Source organism: Nanorana parkeri, unplaced genomic scaffold (genome assembly GCF_000935625.1).
Source record: "Nanorana parkeri isolate BGI_ZX_2015 unplaced genomic scaffold, ASM93562v1 scaffold73, whole genome shotgun sequence".
Taxonomy (NCBI): Eukaryota; Metazoa; Chordata; class Amphibia; order Anura; family Dicroglossidae; genus Nanorana; species Nanorana parkeri.
This window is the reverse complement of record NW_017306341.1, coordinates 2,674,127-2,696,494: the sequence shown is the minus strand read 5'-3', so window position 1 is coordinate 2,696,494 and position 22,368 is coordinate 2,674,127. Positions and strand designations below refer to the sequence as shown.

The window sequence follows — 22,368 nt, the reverse complement described above, 5'->3', positions numbered from 1 at the left end:
AACACAAATGTATCTTATTTGTGTATCACTCGGCTGTAGATCCTCAAATGATCTCTGAATTAATGCTGACACTGTCCTTCCTTCTGGAGGGGGGCTACTTTGGTTCCCCATGATTAAACGTGAGATTGTAGTCCATCACAAGAGTGAGCTTGGAGTTGTGGCTACTTTAAGTTGGACATTGTCCAGTGGCATCACTAGAGGGGTGCAGCCCGCACCAGGGTGGCACCAAAAAGTCTGAGGTGTCATCCCCTCTGAAAAGTCTGTCATGGACCGAGAGCCCTACAGTTGCACGAGAGAGAACCCGGCTACATACCAAGTCTCGCCAGGTGAACGTCCCCTCCTCACTCTGCCGGCCCCAGCATCCATTACCACGGCAGGGTGTCCCCAGGTGGTCGCTCCGGGTGACACCACGCCGTGGGATGCCCCTAACAGTGTCAGCATGAATTCAGAAATGATTTGAGGATCTACAGCCGAGTAATGCACAAATAAGATACAGCATTGTTAATAGGATACTTGAATGCATTTTTAAAATGTAACTCCTGAGTTTAGTGTCACTTTAAGGTTGTACCAATCTGGATTTATTACATGTTTATTGCAATTTAAGAAAGTGATTAATAATAGACAGCTACATGCAGAAAAAGGTGTTGCCTAATAATAGACATGTTGCTCTTAATTGCATACCAACACTTTAATTGATTAGTATTGAAGTCTGATTGGTAGCACCTAAGAAACATAATAGTGTCAATTTACTAGAAAATTCCAAATGTAAAAGCTCTGCCCTTCTGTGAAAATGTTATCCTGAACAAAAGATTATAGGTCCTTTTTTAGGAACCTGCGCAGTCAGGGGCGTAACTAGAAATCACAGGGCCCCATAGAAAAATTTTGTATGAGGCCCTGTGATTTCTAGTTATACCCCTTGCAGAGCCCACTTGAGATCCCACACAGCCCACCATAGACTCTTTATAGGGTGCGCTGGTCGCACTGCTTACCTGTCCGCCTCCTCTTCCTCCACGCCCGCCTCCTCCTTCACTGCTGGGTCCGGCCTCCTCCACCTCCGCTGCTGGCTCTCATTGACTCAGCAGCGGCTCTGGAGACGAACCTGCTGCTGCACAGATTACGGTTAGTGATCTCAACAGCAGCGCATTCTTCTTCAGAGTCGCCAGTGACAGCCACCAGCAGAGGATGCCATAGCGACCCAGGCGGTCCGCTCAGCATCTGGACGGGCCCTACTATGCACCGGGCCCCATAGCGGCCGCATGGGTTGCTATGGTGATTGTTACGCCACTGTTCCCAGTATATTTCACTTAAACATTGAGCAGCATCTAATGATATGACAGGCGCCAATGAGATGCTATTTGAAAACATTTTTTTGAAAAGCAAAAAAACAATATCTTGCCCAACAAGAGCGCTCATAGTGTCTGTAAAGCCAAAACTTTGTTTTTACAGTTTTTGATAGATTAGGTAAGGATTAAACCCAGTCAGATCTTCTTTTTTTTTTATCTGTGTTCTGTTATCAGGATCTCCTTTTAATTGCTGTTAGAGAACAAATTTCTTCAAATGAGAGATGGGGGATACCCCTCAGACAGTTGTCACCAGAACAGGTATTCCCATTGTAACATTTACTCTCACCTTTGGATATGGTGACAAATCTTAAATTAGGGATATCCCCTTATGTTGTCTCAGTAACAATGGTCAAAAGGGCAAATCTAGGTTTGAATCCCCATAGCAGGAACAGAGACAATAATAAATACTTGAGGTTCTAACACTTATCTACCCTTTTCAAAACTACAAAAAAGTTTTGCCTTCACATACAGTATAACACTGAGCTCCAGTCAAGCAGCTAAATATACAGTTGAAATACATATATGGGAACTGTTTTTACCTGTTAAAGGGTCTGGAATTCTGTGTGGCTACTCTTGTGCTCTATGCACCCCTGCCAGATCTCGTTACTACTACAGCAGCAGCACAGTTTTTTCTACACAATAGTCAAAACACTCTCCAGCCTGCTGATAGGACGATAAAGGTGAGGTGGAAAAGTTGGGTAAGTTAAAGAATCCATTTTGATATTGTAGACTCCATCTTGTTGTACATACCGAATTTGCCGGCGTATAAGACGACCACTTGTAATCTCTTGTATTAATGAATACAGGTTTTGTATTCATTAATACAAAGCATGCCGTGATTGGCTCAGCGCGGTATACTGTATGCAGCTGAACCTACATACAGTATACCCGGCGTATAAGACGTCCCCCGATTTTCGGGGGATGTTTTAAGGTCTCAAAACCCATCTTATACGCCCAGGAAATACGGTAAGTCCAAGGTCTGTGGAGTTCAATGGTTTTTTATCTTTGCACAGTCTGCAAAGATATATTTGTGCAGACCCTGCAAAGCGATATCTCAGTCTGTGTTTTACAGGCCTTTTCAAGGATTTCCTGTTATTGGCAAACACCTGTGTGGGGGTAGCTAATAAAACAACAAATACTGCCTATCCTTAAAGCTGTTCCAGTGTAATTAACAAGGAAAAGATACTGATGCTGTGGTTTTAGAGATTTAACCATTTAAAAGTTGTGATAGTCAAATATTATTGGATGATTTGTATTTCCGTGTCGGCCCAGTGTGGGATGGCACTGGGATGTATCTCATGAATTATGCTAATGTGCCTTTGCTTAAAAATCAATGTGATTCCTCTTTTTGAGTAGTAGTACGCTGGCTATCGTACTGCCCCGCATATGTTGAATAAACCTTAATTATGTCAAGGACACAAATCTCTGTGCCTGGTTTTGCACGAGGTCTGCAGCAGATTTATGAGGTCATCACCATTCTTGTTAAAGGAGAACTATGGGGTTAAGTCTTTTCCCCATAGTTCTCCTTAGGGTAACGGGAGGACACCCTCCCGTCACCCTAGGCTACAGCTCGTGTTCGCTCACCTCCCGATCTACTGAGCCGACCTGTGACAGTCTCATTGTCACAGGTCGGCTAGAACTATGAGGTGAGTGAAAAGTACTCACCTCATAGTTCTCCTTTAAAACATCCGATTGCTGCCCTAAAGGGGATCGCAGGACACTGATATCAAGAAAAAAAAAATGTATTTTTGGAAAAAAAAAAAATCAACCGTTTTTCTTAACATATATTAATTGCATTAATTGCCATTTGTCTTCATCTGCTTGGACTTCAGACTTCAAAACACAAAACTAAGCAATGGAACTTCCAATGCAGCAGGAAGAAGTACAAGTCCAATAAAGTAGTAATCAGGAGGATCTCATTTGAGTGTCTAGTGTTACCAAAGCTCAGGACCTCCATCCTCATGCCACACAGACTATGCCTAAGTGCCCATTCACACTGGGCGTTTAATTGCGCAATTTCCGCTGCAATATTGCGCAAATTTGCTGCGCGATATCACGAGAAGTCGCCGTCCAATGATATTCAATGGAGCTGTTCTATTGAACAACTCCATGTTGCTTGTCGCGGGACCCTTTTTCCCGCGAATATTACACAATTTTTTTCTAGTTTTGCATGCAGCCCGACGGTAAAGGTTGCACGAAACAGCCGCGCTATCCCAGCCACGCGGATCCACTCAAGGCGAGTGTCGCTTAGTGTGAACAGGGCCTAAAGCCAAACTCAAGGAAATATACCATCATGTAAACACCACACTGGGCGTGTAAATTAAAGAACTATGAGGTGAGTGATTTTCACTCATCCTCATAGTTCGAGCCAATGTGTGACAATGAAACTGACACACGACGGCTCAATAGATCGGGAAGTGAGCGAACATATACCTTTGCTCACTCACTTCTCGATCCTGTTCCTGCAGAGCCGTGACTGTCACTCACGGCTCCCTGCACGGATTGCCCCCCTCCCCGATCTTCCAGCGCTGACTGGCGGAACGGACGGGGGAGGGGGCGGGTACAGCTGGCTCTGTCTGTAGATAGGCAGAGCCAGCTGTCACTCACGCAGCTGGGTGGATCTCAACAGTAATGTCGGGATCCGTCCCGGCTGCGGCGGTCTTAGTATACCGCGAGCTGCAGCTCGCGGTATACTGAGCTTTGGGTGACGGGAGGACACTAGTTTATGTCCTCCCGTGTCCCTTAGGAGAACTATGGGGGAAAACACATACAAGATAGTTCTCCTTTAATGTGTTGAGGACTGACTGCTGCAAAGTATAAAAATCTTAATTTGCAGCATACCATCACCTACATTTAACTCAGGTTATGGGAACTTCTGTATTAAGATATTCAATCCATATCGCTCACTCTTAATGTGCCAAGCCAGGAGTTACAAGTTGCTTCATGCTTAATATAGAGTCTGTTGGCTCATAACATTGTGTTTTTAAATGGAGAACGTCTCATATTAACAATTAGCTGCTGACTTTGCACTTTAATAAAGAGCTATATGGATTGAATATCCTGAAATAGAGAGAGAACCGAGATTGCGGCAGCCAACAGGGGAATCATTTGTTTACCAGTTGTGAACCTGTAAGTTGTTTTTAAGCAAAATCGTACATATTTGGCATCCTTTTCTGAAACAATTGCTACAGAAAATGTTCAGTAATGTTTAATTACATTGTCAGACTCAGCCCTAAAACCATCCGATCCTGTTTTTAATAGTAACATTCTGTACAATGGATGGCTTTACTTCTAAGTAAACACACCTACAACAAAGTGAAGGATGCTTCTAAGATCAGAAATAAAATGTCTGCTGTCCAAAGTAATTTAATAATGTAAACTCTTTGTTTTCTAAATACCCCATTGACAATCTATTGTTATAAAACCCTTTAATGTTCATTCCCACCAGATGAAAGAATGGAAATATAGTGCATTTTCCTGTACATCCTTCCAGCTAGTCTGTCTAGTACCATAAGAACATAAGACAAGCCAAATAGACTGTTTGATCCCCATCTGCTGTCTATACATAGTAATGCAGCTTTTGACTGGATATTCAAAGATGGCTTGACGATAATGGCCGATCTGAAAGATGGCTAAAGAACTAATTAAGAGAAAAACGAAAACGCAAAACAAACTTTTGCAAATGTAGATCAATCCCGTCTGTTCAGTGAACCTGGTTTGGACTTGCTTTAAAGTAGTGCAGCATTATTGGTTGCTCAGGGTGTAGTGGAGATACGAATGCTTATTTCGCCAGTCTAAAAGCTGGCCATACACCTATAGATTATCTGCAGGTTTTCTATGATCAGATGTAAAAAGTGCAACAGATTCCTCCATCTACACTAAACTGGATGGAGGAATCTCCCACTGGGCCAAGCTTCAGTATCTTGCTAGTCAGCCCCGCTGGCTCTCAAAATACCTGAACAATGCCTGCAGCCAATCAGATTGTTCAGCGGGGCCGACTAGCAAGATACTGACGCTTGGCCCAGTGGGAGATTCCTCCATCCAGTTTAGTGTAGATGGAGGAATCTGTTATACTTTTTCCATCTGACTGGAAAAATACAAAAAACTAAAAATCGATTGAAAATCTTACAATTATCGTTCGATTTCTTTCGTCCCATCATTCCATTTCCGCATGACTACCCCATCATGCACAGACTAAATGCGGATTTCAATTATCGTTGGTTAGCAATACTAACGGACAGAACGGACTTTAGTTAGTAAAATATGCACAAGAAATGCTATTAGCCAATGAATATAATGAAATAATCCTGAGTGCGTGCTCTTCAATAATTTGTACAAGACCCCTTTGCAGTCAATGAAAGGGAACGCCATGCTTTGCTGTACATCGAAACCTCATGGAATGCCCTGCTGTGTTTTATGTAGTCTTTGTTGGCTAAAGGCGGCAGAGAAGTCCCATTCTAAGCAAGAAGTAAAAAGTATACATGCTATCTAGAAAACACTGCCGCTGAAGTCAAAAGATTCACTTAATTTACCCTGATCTGCATTTGATATAATTGCAGCATAATTGTTTTGTGATGTGGCTGCAACTTCTTATAAGTTACAAATGCCATTCTTTGCATGCTCCAGCTCTGAATGTCTTGGTATACTCAATACCACTATTCTCTTTATTTGTCACACAGGCTCATATTCAGGGCCGTATACAGACATTCCTCACTTACCGACTTACCTGTTTTGCGACCGACTCGCACTTACGACCGACCTTACATGCGGGAACGTGGCAGCAGCAGTGTGACGTCTCGCCGGCGGAAGTGATGTACTCCGTTCTTCACTGCGGGTCTCGGTAAGTATTTTATTGCTCGATGAACAATACACTGTTCAGTAATGTACATCTGCAGTACTGTATAGAGTTCCTCACTTAAAAAGGAGAACTATGGGGTCAGTGTTTTTCCCCATAGTTCTCCTTAAGGTAACGGGAGGACACAAACTAGCGTCCTCCCGTCACCCTAAGCTCAGTATACCGCGAGCTACAGCTCGCGGTATACTGAGACGCCGCAGCCGGAGCGGATCCCTACGTAGATGACGGGATCCTCCCCAGCTGCGTGAGTGACAGCTGGCTCTGCCTATCTAGAGGCAGAGCCAGCTGTACCCGCCCCCTCCCCCGTCCGTTCCGCCAGTCAGATCGGAGCGGGGAGAGGGGAATCCAGCCCCTCCCCCTGTCACGGCAGAGAGCCGTGACAGGATCGAGAGGTGAGCGAACCTGGTATGTGTTCGCTCACCTCCCGATCTACTGAGCCGACCTGTGACAGTCTCATTGTCACAGGTCGGCTAGAACTATGAGGTGAGTGGAAATCGCTCATCTCATAGTTCTCCTTTAACGACCAATTGCTTTAACGACTTGGTTGTAGGAACAATACTCGATCGTTAAGTGAGGAATACCTGTATAGGCAGCTAGCATGACTGCCCCGCTGTCAACACCATACATAAAATCCAAAGACTGGCTGCAATAAAAACACACACAGTTCCACTGCAAAGTGAAACCAAACAATTTATTTGTGCTAAATGAAAAAAAAATGTACTCAGAAAATAATTCTTTATACATTGTACCGGCTTACAGTATTCTGCTAATTAAGCAATCATTAGTGCCAAGCTGTGCTACTTTTTTTTATTTCTGTAACCTGTCCTGCTTTTGTTGAATACAAAGCCTCTGGCTGCGCAGCCAGTACATAGCTAAAATTTACTCTTCAAATCACATAGGTGTCTCCAGGTTCAATTTATATTTGCATTTTAAAATACTCTGCAAAATTAAAAAAAAAAGGTTCCAGATATATTTGACATAGCTTGTAAAGCCAATTTTATACACCTAAAACAAAAAAACTGAAAAAAAAAAAAAAAACTAAATACTGAGAGTCAGAAATGGATTCGCGGACAGTTTACGGTATAAGATCACCTAAAACCGATACAATTAAATCGTAAGATCCATTTACAATACATTCCACATATTGAAACAAAGTTGCCCACATTTTTTCACTACCATGTTTATTAAATCGATGAGAATTTGGTTTTCGTGACTTTGCATCAGTTATGGGCTGTGCGCAACAGACACTGAACACGGGGTAGGGTCTATGGATAGCTAGCTAAAAATGTAAGTGATTTACAGGCACTGAAGAACTTCAACCTACCTCCGCATAAAGCCATAAACACATCCTTACTAGCACATGATTTATACATTTAACACTGTGCTTTAATAGGCTTTTTTTTGCAATAAAACATGCTGTTATATTAGCTTACTGCTCTTCTATTACACAGCAAGACTGGCTCTGAGTGACTGGATTCCAAAGTCTGACACCAATGGGCCTATGATCACAAAATGCACTTTTGAAAAGCCAGATTATCTGAATGTAGTGAATTACGGTATGTAGGGGATACCAGTAAACAATGTTCAACCCATCATGCTTTAGAATACTTAAGCAAATTCTGTGGAAAAAAAAATTAAAAATAAAAACGGTATCCCTTTTATTACATGAACCTAAAAGCCTCAAGAGAAAAGCCTTTTGAGCAGCATGATATAACATTTAGTAAGGTTGTCCCAGCCAGGGTAGTAACGTACATGTAGCGTCAGTAAACATGGAGGGGGAATTTTGTGGGAACATTAACGCTGTAAGACCCACAACACTGGCTGTATTCTGAGACAAACATTTACAACACAATTCAACAGTGAAGCCTATGTAACCTCAGTGCAAATAAAGTCAAATCCGAACAGGTAAGCCTTTGGCTTTGAGTAAACTGTTCCATGTTGAGTCCAACTCAAAATGCAGAGGACATGCATTAGGGCTGGGAAGGAGGATGCACTGAATTGTGGGAAGTGGTGGACTGAGATGCGGCTGACTGGACTGCAGGTTGTGCTGGAGGAGGTGGAGGGGGTGGAGGCTGCACTGGAGTCTGAGTGTTCGGAGATGGAGGAGGAGTGGGACGCTTAAACTTGTCAGGACTGTTGCTTCTTCGTGGCGAGGGTCTCTGATGAGAAAAAGATAAACAAGGCGTTTACTGCCACATTCCACTCTGACATCTCCTAATCCATAACACCAAGATGCATATAAATCCAAAAATACTCCACTTTGGAAGGTATGAATGAACAAATTTGTTTGAGGTGTACCTGCTCAATTATCTCCCATGTGTAGGTTTTGCAGGACCATTAAGAGGTGGGTAAAGAAAAACAAACACTCTCAAAAAACAAAATCTGACAACCACAGTACTTTTTTTCCACCACTATATTCCCTTAGGCTTCTGGGTTGAATGATGTCATTGTTCAACCCACCTCCTCTGAGCCCAGGCTGTCTGGACAGTGAAGCAGCAGCAGCACAGTGATGAGCTCCTCTCTCTGTGACTTCTTACTCCTCCTATTAGCATGGTCCTGGCCAGCACATTAACTAATGGCAACTTGGGCCACTTTTCTCTTTCACTCAGCTCTGCTGTATAGTGGACTGGGGCTGATACCAGGCCAAATTCAGGTACATACACTGCTTGTATTTAAAAAAATAAAATCATTTAAATGGTGTATATGGTTATTAGAGATATTTTAATGTGTGTCTTTTATACCTGCTGAGAGTTTAGCTTTAGAGTAGAATCATTACTGCTTTCTAAAAATGTACGTTAAATCCATCATGGACCAACTGCATGTAGCACTTGGTCCCCTTTTGATTCAGGGTGCCGTTTTGATTCAGGGTCCCTTTATGTGTTAAAAACCCATTATTCTGTCTGTAGCCCCCAGCCAGAAGCCCAATTTGTGGGTTTTCCTAAGAGGGAGGTACCGCTAGCACTAAATCCACTGCCCCCTCTCCTCTGCCAATTTGATGTGCCTCTCCTCTACTGTGGCAGAATCGTTGGTATAATTTCCCTTAGGCACATCCAGGCAATAGAACATATTGAGAAGGAAGTTATATGAACTAGACTGCCATGTGATCAGCCAGCTCTTTGTAAACATTCAACATCCTCTGTTGCCTGGATGCGTGTCAAGTAACTTCTGCCAAAGACAGCACAGACAATGTTCACATACAGCAGCAGATCACACAGCCCTGACTGTGGCAGTATAGTTTTTAGTAACCTTTACTGAGGACTAGTGGGCTACCACTGTGGACCTGCACCTCTCAAAACACTAACTGTCTGGCTATCATGATGAATCAATACTCTCTGACTCACAAACATGCAGATCAGGAGTTCTGACTGCACTCTGATGTTGGTGATATGCATGCTAGCCAAGCAATTATCATTTCCAGTAACTGGTTGGCAATAATAGCTTCTGTAACAAGGTAATGGCGGTAACATTTGAAATAAATGAGCGCAGTAGATCCTGATGTTAATTTCTTAAACCTGGCTTCCCCATGGGAGATGAAAGATATTAATGCTACTGGCATATTGGAGGTGACATCATTCTTAGCATACTTACTGTAATACCGTGGGATGAACCCATGTGTTGCACATGTAAACCTGGAGAGTTGAAGTAAGACATTCCAGCTCTAGTAAGAGAGGTTGGAGGTGTGAATCCCACATTGTGACTTGCATAGGACAAGCCTAGGACACAAATCATCGAGGTTATCATTCAGGTCATTCAATCTTTATAAATACAGGTCAGTGGATGACACCACCAGATCAAATCACTGACAGAAAAAACTAATGTGTATAGGAATAAAGGTTTACCAACAACGAACAGCTACCATTTTAGAGCATAAAGGTCAATATATCTCTTCTCATCCATTCGTGCAAAAATAATACTGTGGTATAAACTTCTGACAGTATTTCTTAGATATATATGCCTGCCTAACAGCCACTTCCACGCAGGACACCTTTGCACTGATAGACCGAATAGTCCCCCCACTACTGAGTATAACTTGAGCTAATATTGTAGTCCTACAAGGAAACAGGGTGGCCATTATAATTTAGGTAGCAAGATGCAAAAGGTACAGTAATTGGCTCTTTGGATGGCCTGGCTGCATATTTCTAAGATATATTTAAAGGGTTTTTAAACCCTCACTTTTTTTGCATATATCTACTGTAAGCAAGCAGTAGATATATGCAAAACGATAAAAAAAAAAAAAAAAAAAAGGGTTGCTACCTACCTGCGTCTCCGCCACGCACTCCCGTCCGAACATCTGAAAATTTCTCAGGCGGCCGCAAAGGATCTTGGGGCGGGCGCATGCGCAGTTCAGATATTCGTCCGGGAGACGAGGAGAGACGCAATGTAAGTATATGGAGCAGCGTGCACCCGCACAGACTCCGTGGGACATCAGAGAAGAGGACAGAGGAGTCAGCGCTGGATCGGAAACCTGCACAGCGCTGGAGGGGCAGCTGAAAAGGACAGGAAAGAAGAAGATGATCGGATTAAGAGATATCATTTAGGCAAGTCCTTACATTAGCATTGTGGGTGGAACTTTTGCCCTTAATGTCACTTTAATTAAAATAAATGCACCACTGTTTAATATTGTCCAGTGGAGAGCATGACTAAAGCAAGGAGTGCAGTAAAGGATATGTGCTGTATAAAAAGGGAACACTAAACCTGCTAAAATAACCTTTCAACTGTAAAATGTTTCTGTACCAATCCTTCTTTCCATCTGTGCCATCCGACAGAATTCCGCTTCAATGCACATGCTGTGAGAATACCACACTGCCATAGCCGAAGAAGTTTGTAAATCTGATCGTGTGTCAACCGTTCCTGCTATGCCCTTTTCCTTATGCACCCGGTCTTTTACATGTGCTAAGTTCTAGATCTGGGGCGCTAATGCTTAGCCTCACTGCCCCAGATCTAAATTGTGTCGTATCAATTGGAGAATACCTTTCACGTGTTATTCTGTGTGGTAAACACTTTTAGCCCAAGGAACTCAAGAAAGGTAATTACCAGGAGAAATGGGTCGGCTGGAACTTGGAGATGGTGTGTAGGGAATAGGACTGGATACGGTGCGTGGTCTTAATCCTTGTGCAGACATCTCATTAAAATACCTGCAGAAAAAAAAAAATCAGGTATTTAAATACTGCAGCATTGTGCATCAAATAATTCCATATAACCAGGTGCCTAAAAGGAACCTGTGTTTAGAAAGATAAAAGGGCTGCCGCCACTCCTGAAAATGCTACTGGTCTGGCGGTCAGTCTGATCTACATAGCTTCAACATTTTCTGATGTATTGGCCTTGAATCAGTATGTATATTCGTTTTTCTGACATTGCCTGCTGCAAATGTTTATTTGACATCAGTGACCGACTGAAAGGAAGCTAACATTTTCAGTTGGTCAGCAATGTATTTTATATCGACAGGCAACCTTTGAAGGATACTGTGACATTGTTCTGCAGACTAAAATTACAGACAAGGAAAAGCAACATTAATATTTTAGATGACTTCTGACTTTCAAGCCTCAGACAAAGTTAGTAGGATAAACTGACTTTTTGCCTATTAAGTCACAAAATACCCGTGGCTTCTGGAAATAGGGCAGCCTGAGATATATATCCTCGCATGATGCAGTGATCTGGCATTGCAGCCAATCACTAGGCCTGAGTATTCAGGCCTAATGACCAACCACTAGGTCCAAGCACCGACACATGACAGAGTGGTGACAAAACTGCTCCTTCTAGGTATTCTGGTGGCAGCTGTGGCAAAGTGATTCTGGAGAGACATCTCAGTGGGTCGGAGGGCTGACTTAACACAAAGTGTCCCTTTGCTCTAAATGGGCAAAGCTACTGGGTCACCAAGTAGTGCTAAATAAGGTGGCTAATGTAGATCTTTCATGTTTAAGCTTGTATAAGTAATAATTTAAGACTCAACATTGAGGGGTTTAGGGGGACTTTGGTAGGTAAATCAGCCATAGTGTGCAAATATGCTGTGCATACATTAAGGCAAAAGCCATAGGGACCCTCAGCGGATTTGAGTTCCGCTTGAGTCGAGAGAAAAAAAAAATGCCACCAGGAATACAACTCAATTTATTTAGGAGGTACATCAACCACAAGACCTCTCATCATCCATTTCTAAGCTGGACTCGCTTTCCGACAGTTGTCTGCACAGGGCTTCTCGCCTCTCCATTTCTCTCTGAAGTTTCCTCTGAAGCCGCAGGTTTTCTTCCCTCATGTGACGTTCTTCTTCCAAATACTGAGCCATCTTCTCTGTATCTGCACATGATAAACAATCAATGTTATAGCTAATGTTATTACAGTAGTATTCACATAAAGCATGGAGTGTAAGAATGTGTAACAATTGCATTAAACTCGGGTGTCCAGTGTCTATTCCTGACACTCTTGGAGCAGAAAAGGTTTACTCAGCAATACAGCTTAAAGTATAGCTGTACTTTAATGAAATGTTATACATTTGTACTTGTCCCTGCAGCTTCTCAAAAATGTCAGTGTTACATTCACTTTAGAGAATTCCTACATCCAGACTTCCTACCAAGTCTGGATGTGCTTCTGTATACAGGATTTATCCTCAGTAAAGGTAACCCATCATATTTCCATTTTTGTCATAGGCTGCAGGCAGAAGTTTAAATGCATGTTTAGAGTAAGGCCTCATTTACACAGCTGTTTGCCCCGTACAGATCCGGGCAGTGTGCACGGCCGTATCGGGCTGCCCCCGGGAAGGACAGGTGCTGTGCGTGTGATTACACGCAGCAGCCTGTTCTTCTCTATGGGAGTACACAGTCATACGGTCACCCGAGCTGCACATCCGTGCGGGTGTCCATACTCGTACGCAGACAGGATACATCCTGTCTGCGTCGGAGCACAGACACCCGCACCAGCACAGATGTGCAGTTCGGGTTCATGGATTTTTCACTACATAAAGAGAAGTCAACAAGTGAGCATGCAATGCTGGAGTCTAATTAGAAAGCCTATCATGTTCTGAAAACACTGTCATGGAAAAACCATGAAATGTTTAGTTGCAAATTATTTGTATAAAAAAGTTAAATTTGTATATAAATAAATAAAAATTATATAATAAAATCAGTTTAAAAAATAATAAATATTAAAATATGCACCCATTTTATCAACAACTTTTCTCAAATATATGTGTTGCCCAAAGATGGTCAGGCCTACAGTTACATAGCTGGTCTTCAGAAAGACCTCCAGCCCCATCTTGAAGGCTGGCGTATCTGCCAACTTTCAAGAAAGATTCATAATTTCAGTGATTAAGCCTTAGATGATAACAAGTAGATGTGTGCCAAGGTTGCTCCATTGCTTTATGGAAGATGGAATCTGATTAGCTATGAACAGAGCTGATTCACAATTTCACTAGTACAAAAAGGGTGACCTTTCTTATCTCTGGAAAATGCCAGAACAAAGTACACAAGGACACGAACAGGATGAAATGCTGCACATAAAATCATCAAGAGACATTCAACAAGAATGAAGCAATGTCCAGATAGGGCTTTGTTGGTTTTAGCACACAAGAATGATGGACAGTATCAGCTAATCTCAAACATGTGTTCCAGTCAGAGAGAAAAATAATATTTCTATAGAAGTAAAGAATGGGAAACCATGGAACACAGCACATTATGAATACACACTGTACTTTTTCCACTAGCATAGCAGTGAAAGTTAAAGCTTCTGGTGGGAAAAAAAAATCCTATTTATCAGCATCCTTTCCTATAACTTTCAAATACATGAGAAAAAGAAAGTGAGAGGTTTTATTTTTTAGGAAGTAAAAAGCCTAGGTGACATGGTTACAGCAGTTCACCCTATTCTGTTCTGTGTACACAGTGCTGTCAATCATTATGATGTAATGGAAAGGCTGGATACTAATAAAAGGTTCAACAATGTCTCAAGTAAAATCAACATCCGGTTATTCAAATAGACTTGACTTCGCAAGCAGATAAGGACATGTATAAAACAGAAATGTTCACTTACGCTGTAGCTGAGCAGCCCGCAGTTGCTTCTTTAGCCTCTCTACTTCATTCTTTAGGAATCGTATATGTCTCATCATGTTTTCCGGAGAGTCGATTTCCATTGATATGTCTCGTGGTGATGGGGGGGCAGACACAGGCTGGTCTAATTTCTCCTGTAAAATTCTAAAGACAAATTGGTGCCATGAAATTAGACTTCCAAAGCATGCATGCATGAATATCCAGTACTTAAATGGGTTTAGACACTGTAAAATTTGTCAAAGGGAATGTATATTCTTTTTGTTTTCAGATACAAGTGTAAAAGAAATCAGCTTAAATGTGATTTCTTTTTGTGTGGGTTTTAATCTTTAAATCAACTCCCCCGCCCCACCAAGAAAACAAACACTTATTTTTGTTTGCTTTTAAATATGTATATGGAGTAGCCATATTTTGTTAATTCATATGAAGGCTTTGTAATGACCAACTGGCTTTAATACATGAAGTCACTGACCTATATGAAGCATGCTGATGAACCCTTGTGAGAAGTCCTTATCTGAATGCTTGTCCTGGGTTACTACTGAAGCCAGAGGAGGTGAGGCACGACATCCAGACAACCACCTCTCATTGGCACAATGAGAAATCAGTACTGGCAATCTAAATGTTTCTCTCAGGTCAGGTTCATTTTCAAACTAGCAGTTTTAAAACAATTTGTGTTACTGTAGATGCAAAGTAAGTCTAGGTTCACACTTTGCCACGCATCCCCAATCGAGCATGAAACCGCACAGATGGCTGTGCGGTCACGGAATCACCTACCACCACCACCGCCGATTGCGCCGCTGCGATACCGCCTGTGTAATAGCGCACGATCGTGGTTCAAAAAACGGTGCGTGTCGCAAAAAGAGTTACAGGTGCCCGTTTTAGTGATTGTCGCGTGGATGTAATCGCTGTGTGCAATTGTGCGTCCTGGGATCGCCGATATCTGAACCTAGTCTAAAACATTCATTTTGTGATTTGTTCTAACCTATATTCATAGCACTGCCGGGGCCATTTACAAATAACATAACTTGTTTTATATTTATTAAATTATGCCGTACATACAGACAACTTTGTCCCCAAGGGTCTTCTGGCTGGTCTGATATCACAGGTTCTTTCTGTGCTCTTCTAGTGGTCCTTACTGCTGCACTAAACAGTGCTGACTACGTCAGTACATGAGTGCTATTCAATGCAGCAGTATGGACTGCCAACTACCATGGCTGGAATGACGTGAAATAGCTGTTTAATGCAGTAGGACAAAGTGCCAAGGACATTCGTAAATCACACCGCTGTGATATATAAATGAGACTTTAAATTTGGGGTAGGGCCACACAGTTGCTTTATTAATGTGCACCTTATTCTTTATAGCCTTCTTCACAGGGAGAGCTTTCTTTAAACCGGACATGTCTAATAAATGCTGCTATATACATCACCTCCATTTACAAGCCTGTTTATTGCTGATGTTTGTAGCACTCCCCTTTAAAACATCATTAATGAAATCAGCAGTTTAGGTGTACTCATACAAACAATTAAGCAATTAATAGCATCTCCTGGTGATTTATTTACTGGCCACGTTAAGATATTTATTTACCATTAATAGTGTTAACTTATGTTTTCAGACATTTTAGAGATCTTGTACGCTAACCTTTTCTCAGCTTCAAGTTTGTCCATCCTCTTCCATAGACGATTTACTAGTGCTTCTTGCTCTTGTTCCAATGTATTTTCAAGGTCGATTTTTTCACGCCTTAGCTGAGTACATAAAAAATATTTCCGTTAGAAAATGAACATATGCAGTATTTCTGGGTTTGATGGAGCATGCGACCCCTGCGGCAGTGCTCGGTTCTTGCAGCCAATTGCTGGGTCCAAACACTCACATGACCAGGGTGTGTGTGTTGGTCACTGCTCCCCTGGGTCACCAAGGCCAGTCATTTCAGTGCCAGTTGCCAAAGAGGAAGAAGCAATGATGGAGCGCTGGTAAAGGGAGCATGGAGGTAAGAGGGAGATGTCAAAAAGGAAGGTGGTGGGTCTGTGTTGGGACAATATCACTGCAGAAGTGTCTTTCAATATATATGCATTTCAATGGTGCATTTAGTTGTTAGGTTAGCATTTCAATTTAATAACCAATTCTGTGATTTTAAACTGCTTAAAATGAACTTATTCCTACAGGCCTGTCACAATTTTTTGAAGTGCTATAAAAACAGCCGTATGCTTGAATAGCTCTTAAATATTGCATTGATGTGATTTATGAACTAAACATTTGGTTCTATTGCTGTAGACATTGTAGAAACGTGGTAATGCAATGGGTCACAGTAAGAAACAACAACCTATACTTGAATTGTAATCAGTGATTCTTGTGCCTACCTTTGGCTGCAGAACAACAACAGAGGCTTCCCCGCCTCCCAGGAGTAAGCAGTTGTTATGTTAGAGACAATTACTCCCATAAGAGACAAATGCAGACAACAGCTAACTGCTCTATGATGAGATGGAAAAGCTTCTTCTGTATCCATAGAATAAAGAAAGCCTGTACTGAAAGAAATATGGGGGCTCCTATTGCTGACCCCGCCTTCTGAAAATGTTAGTTTCCTGGCTCTTAAGAACATCCAATAGCCAGAGTTACGGATCAGAGCAAGTGTGTATATCATGAGGTTTTCCTTCAGCTGTTGCATGCCTATTGTTGGTCTAGGATAATAGACAACCAGACAACTGGCATTTCCAGGAGGATATCAATGGAAGCAAAGATGCTCTACTTTAAGAACCTTGTCTTAACCACCTGCTGTCTGGCAGTTGTAATTAAACAGCCGGACAGCGGCTTCTTCAATGCGGGTGGGCGTTTTTAAACGTCCCAACCCGCCCTGCTCGTGACTGCCGCTAGGCGGCGCGCACGAACGGGAAACCGGCTTTGAATGTAAACAGCCAGCGATGGCTGTTTACATACAAGCGTTCAGGCATCTGTAGAGACGCCCGATCCCTTGTAATATGCGTGCGCGGGTGTCTATTTACCCGACGTGACCCCGTCTTTTATATTTTGCCAAAAATTTGGGTGATAATAATTGTTTTATAACATAACGTAGGGAAAAGTTTTTTTCCGAAATTTTTGGTACTTTTTTCATTATATAGTAAAACAAATTTAAAAAAACCCGTAGTGATTAAATACCACCAAAAGAAAGCTCTATCTGTCCCTGAAAAATGGTATAACATTTATTTCAGTACAGCGTTGCATGACAGAATAAATGTCAAAGTACCACAGCCCTGAATACTGAAAAATGGCCTGGCCAGGAAGAGGGTGTAAACACCCCGGTCAGCAAGTGGTTAAAGTAATAAGGTCTGCTGGAACAGCAACGTACTATAATTAATACAATGCTTGCCCCCCCATTTCTACCTCCTCTATTCTATTGACAAGGGAGGTCAATAGGCATGTGGGAGAGGGCTTATTAGCAAGCTAGAAGTCCCCAGATGCATCCAAGCTTTGTTTTCAGAAGTCTTGGCATTGAGCTGTGACAGGAAGGCTTGAGAGTCTCCTGCAGGTATCTCTAGCACTTCTAACCATGTCACAGTCGCTTTAAGGATATAAACAAGAGTTAGGGGGGAAAAAAACAAGTTTGGGCTAGATATAAAAGTTTTAAAAATAACCGAACAGGGAACACAATCTACTAATGAAACCACTGATGTAACACTGCAGCAGACATACAGAAGCCTCCCCAGCTTCTACTGCAGGCATTTGTAGTGAAAAAGAACATATCACCACCTAGTGGCCTTCTTACTGAAGCTACTAAAGCAGGTTTTTCCATAAACACGGACAATGCTAGTTAATAAATATGGATGCACACTGCGTTGTGGCATTTCCAGAAGGTCTCCTAGCTACTGTGTAGCTCTCTATGAAATGTTTAAGCTGATTGCACACCTCAGAGGTCAAGGTCCTTCTCACCTCCTCCACAGCACAGATCAATGTGGTTTCTCGCAGTACTGCTCTGCATTTTCCCTTTTCATTTGATAGACAGATGTATTTAGAAGAACAACTAACAAGTGGCTGGTAAAAGAGCAGGAGACTGGGAGAATTAGGGAAGGGTATACACATCGAATGACATGCCAGATTCCTGACAAAGAATGAAAATAGTTCCTAGAGAGAACGTCCTGTTGGGAATGATTACATCACTTCCTTCATCTACTTCTGATGCAATGCAAGAGACTAGCAAGATGGCACCTGGATGACGAGAGAGAGAGAGAGAGAGAGAGCGCGAGAGGGAGAGATAGATGCATATATCTATAGATAGACACACGGTAAGGTAAAATAGAAAGAAGAAAGAAGGTTTCCATGTTCTATAGGAATGTATAAATCACTTTAAACAGGTTTGCCTTTACATTAATACAAATTAAAGTAACATGTATCTGAAAAATAAACCCTACTCCGTTAGACGGGCTATATTTTACCTGTTCTAGTGTTAGTTGTTTGGAGATGGTGTCATTTTCCAGTTTCTTGATTTTCTTCATCAATTTGTTAACCTGAAACTCTTGCTCTTGTTCCAAGTGCTGTTCGAGTTCTGCTTTCTCGTGCTGCAACTAAACAAAAAGAAAAAAAAAGTCTGTAGATCTCCAGCTATGCCAGTTTACCCAATATTGCCACTATATGTCCATTAAAGTATGCTGTAAGCAAGTATATATTCGGTATTTTGCACGGTAAAGTAGCCTTATGCGTTAAGGAATCTCTACTGAGCCTTCCCCATGTCGCTTTGGGCAGAACTGACTTTTTGCTTCCAGCAGTATTCAGAATGATCAAAAGGTGCACATATCCAAATAGCCACATAGCATACTCCTTAACATATTAGGGTGCCCACGGGTAGCAGAGCAAGGCAGGCATATGCAAAACTGATCTCAGGCACTCTTATACTACTAAACATGTTTATGCAATGGGTATAGAAAAGAGGGAGTGAAGGTGGGCAGTGGTAACCTGTCTGAAGGTTATTAGGATTATCCCAATCTGCCCAAAAATGTTTGTATTATCTAATAACCTTGTATCAATGTTCGTATTAAAAGATTTAGAGCCCATTAACACTATTCAGAATGGCCCATCAACACACCCTGCCGACGGAAATGCGTTGCAGTACACTACGAGTTTGCATGTCCTCCTGTGCTTGCGTGGGTTTCCTTTGGGTACTCTGGTTTCCTACCACACTCCAAAGACATGCTGGTAGGTTAACTGGCTCCTGTCTAAATTGGCCCTGTATGTGAGTTGGGGACCTTAGATTTAAAGGAGAACTATGAGGTGAGTGCTTTGCACTCAGCCTCATAGTTCTAGCCGACCTGAGACAATGAGACTGTCACACGTCGGCTCAGTAGATCGGGAGGAGAGCGAACACATACCGGCGTTCGCTCACCTCTCGATCCTGTCACAGCTCTCTGGCGTGACCGGGGGGTGGCTTGATGACCGGGGGAGCGGGGAGCTTATAGCTGGCTCTGCCTCTAGAAAGGCAGAGCCAGCTGTCACTCACGCAGCTGGGCGGATCCATACATAATTGTCAGGATCCGCTTCAGCGTCTCAGTATACCGCGAGCTGTAGCTCGCGGTATACTGAGCTTAGGGTAACGGGAGGACGCTAGTTTGTGTCCTCCCCTTACCCTAAGGAGAACTATGGGGAAAAGCCTTAACCCCATAGTTCTCCTTTAAGCTCCTTGAGGGCAGGGACTGATGTGAATGTGCAACTATGTAAAGCGCTGCACAAATTGTCAGTGCTATATAAATACTTGTAATAAATACCAGAAATGCTACATGTACCTGTTTTGGGCTAACGTACCACAATGCACAATAGTGTGAATGGGTCCTTAAAGCGCTGAATATAAACACAGTCTTGCATTGTTAGCAAACAATATCTTGCGCCAATAATAGTCAACAGCAAGAACTAGTGGTCCTAGAGACACCACTAATTTAAAACATATAAGTGCGTTTATGTTCAGCAGACTATACGCTAAGTGACTATGAATTACACTTAAACAATTGACTCCAAATAAACAGTAAGAAATCAATAAATAATTCGATTTCCAATCACAATGTGGAATAAAAAACAAAGTCCATAAGAGTGAAATCATCCACTTGTCTTGTTTAATTTTAGGGTCACACAGTGCTTAGCATAGCACATTCAGTCATTCCTGTCAGCTCATGGATGGGCATAGCATACACATGGTTGTAGTAATCTGCTGAATGTTTTTGGGTTGTGGAAGGACACTGGAGCAGCAGAAGGAAACCCATACACAACAGAGCAGAATGTGGGAAATGCCATGTAGACAGTATACTGGTTGAGAATAAAAGATGCCTGCCATAAATTTAAGATTAATGTTCCTCATTTTTCATTGTTCCAGTTCCACTAGAAGTCTGTGTAAGGTCAATATCGGTGAACATTACTTGTTCGGCTGCTAAGCTGCACACTGTGGGGGTTTCCTGTTAATGGAATAGCCAGTAGAGGGGATGTGATGTGGGTGTAATATACGAGTGAAGAATTTGCTATAAACAGAGTTATTTCATCGTGGATGATTTTACAGTTCCATTGCCCTTCAGCAACAATTCCAAGAACAAGACAAAAGCAGCACTTAAATTAAGATCAAGGCAAATCACACAACATTCTAATTGGCATGTAAAGCAAACCTGCTGTTTAAGTGACACTGTTACCATGTATTCATTGTATTTTATTATAAAAAAGCACCTTGTAATAAAAGATTGATAATAGCTACTTTTATGTTGGACGCTGGCTCCATTCTGGAGAGCTACCGCTGCTGAAAAGTCGTGTTGGATGCCTAGTCCCTCTCTGCACTCCATGGTTTGTTCCCCCAGCTCCTATGTCAGTACAGTACACAGTAGTGACGTAGAGGCCAGTGGATAGAACCACAGCACTTTTACGGGTCCAAACTTTTGATACACCCAGAAGTTTGTTGTCCTGATACAGAAGGAAGAGTTACCGTTGTCCTCCTAGGACTAAAAGTGCATTACTGGCAGAAATTCCGGGGAAAAATTAAGGGGGAAAAAAGCTTGGCAAAAAAAAAACTAAAATCACTAAACCTAAGGACTGGTAAACTAAATTACATTGTTGTTTCTGGTTTTAGTGCTGAATCAATTTTTATTAGAAGTTTCATAGGATTCATACCGTACGGTATACATAAAAAACAACCACACATAAGTAGTAAGGCAATACAATACACAGGGGAGTATATTTCCCTGTAATGAACCAAGAATGACAACACTATACTAGCATCGCAGTTGCTCCTATAAACCAAAGCAAATTGTGTGTGTCTAAGGTTCAGGTGTGGCAATAACAGAAACATTGCCAATTGTTTCTGGTTTTAGATATGCTGTAAAGAAGTATGTCAGGAGCTTCCACATATCTCATGAGAGTTGAATGGGAGGGAGCGTTATGAAATTATTATTTTTTTCTCAAAAGAAAGTAAAGTCAAGCTCCAGCCTCACCTCACTTCTGATGACAGACATGCAATACATGACCTCACTGACCCAGTGGATAAAGTGGGACAGGGCAGAGTGGAAGTCCCCTGCAAAGGTGCAAATTTGCATACAACAGTCCCTGAAGAACTGGGGCTCCCAGGGGCCTTCAGAAGATCTCTGAAGATATGTAAATATGCCTATGGGTAGATGCTGAATGTATAACTCAGACTTACATGACTGTTTCCTTTATGTACAGATATTAAAAAGGAAAGCTATTGCATTTTTCCAGTGAATACACATTTCAAGTTCTACTGTTTACAGTGAAGTGGTAAGGTAAGTTTACAAAAGTGTCTGACACAACAGTCCAGATTCTCACATTTCCATCCTCAAGGGTTCAGATTGAATGGACAGGTTGCAAAATGCTTCCAGTACTATAGTGCTCAGCTAACAGTGAGTCAGCGGTTCAACCAAATCAGAGAAATGCACTCAGGCCTAGTACAGTGGTACTTTCTTCGGGGCCCACAATAAGCTGTAACTCTAATTCTGCAGCTCCTGCCTGTATGCCCCGCTAAATACACATCTCTGCTGCTTCTGTAAAAAATCAGCTGGAACACCATTTCAAATTAATAAAGGCTATAGATTTCTTGGTAATGTTTTGTTTAATTTCTGGGCTCCGAAGGGAATCTACATGCTTTCCAGTGTCTAGACATGAAATGGATGTGCT

At 42.0% G+C, this 22,368-nt stretch overlaps 1 protein-coding gene across 1 annotated transcript in view; it reads right to left on the bottom strand.

The window, feature by feature from the left end:
• Positions 1-6,868: 6,868 nt before the first annotated feature.
• CCDC6 (coiled-coil domain containing 6) overlaps positions 6,869-22,368 on the bottom strand; it is a 39,917-nt gene continuing 24,417 nt past the window's right edge. Inside the window, exons 3-9 of the mRNA XM_018576675.1 lie at positions 18,651-18,779; positions 15,868-15,971; positions 14,215-14,375; positions 12,333-12,489; positions 11,233-11,333; positions 9,787-9,911; positions 6,869-8,357 (exon numbers count right to left, since the gene is read on the bottom strand). Of these exons, the coding sequence (XP_018432177.1) occupies positions 8,169-8,357; positions 9,787-9,911; positions 11,233-11,333; positions 12,333-12,489; positions 14,215-14,375; positions 15,868-15,971; positions 18,651-18,779 (966 nt within the window). The 3' untranslated portion in view covers positions 6,869-8,168. The remainder of the gene's footprint in view (positions 8,358-9,786; positions 9,912-11,232; positions 11,334-12,332; positions 12,490-14,214; positions 14,376-15,867; positions 15,972-18,650; positions 18,780-22,368) is intronic.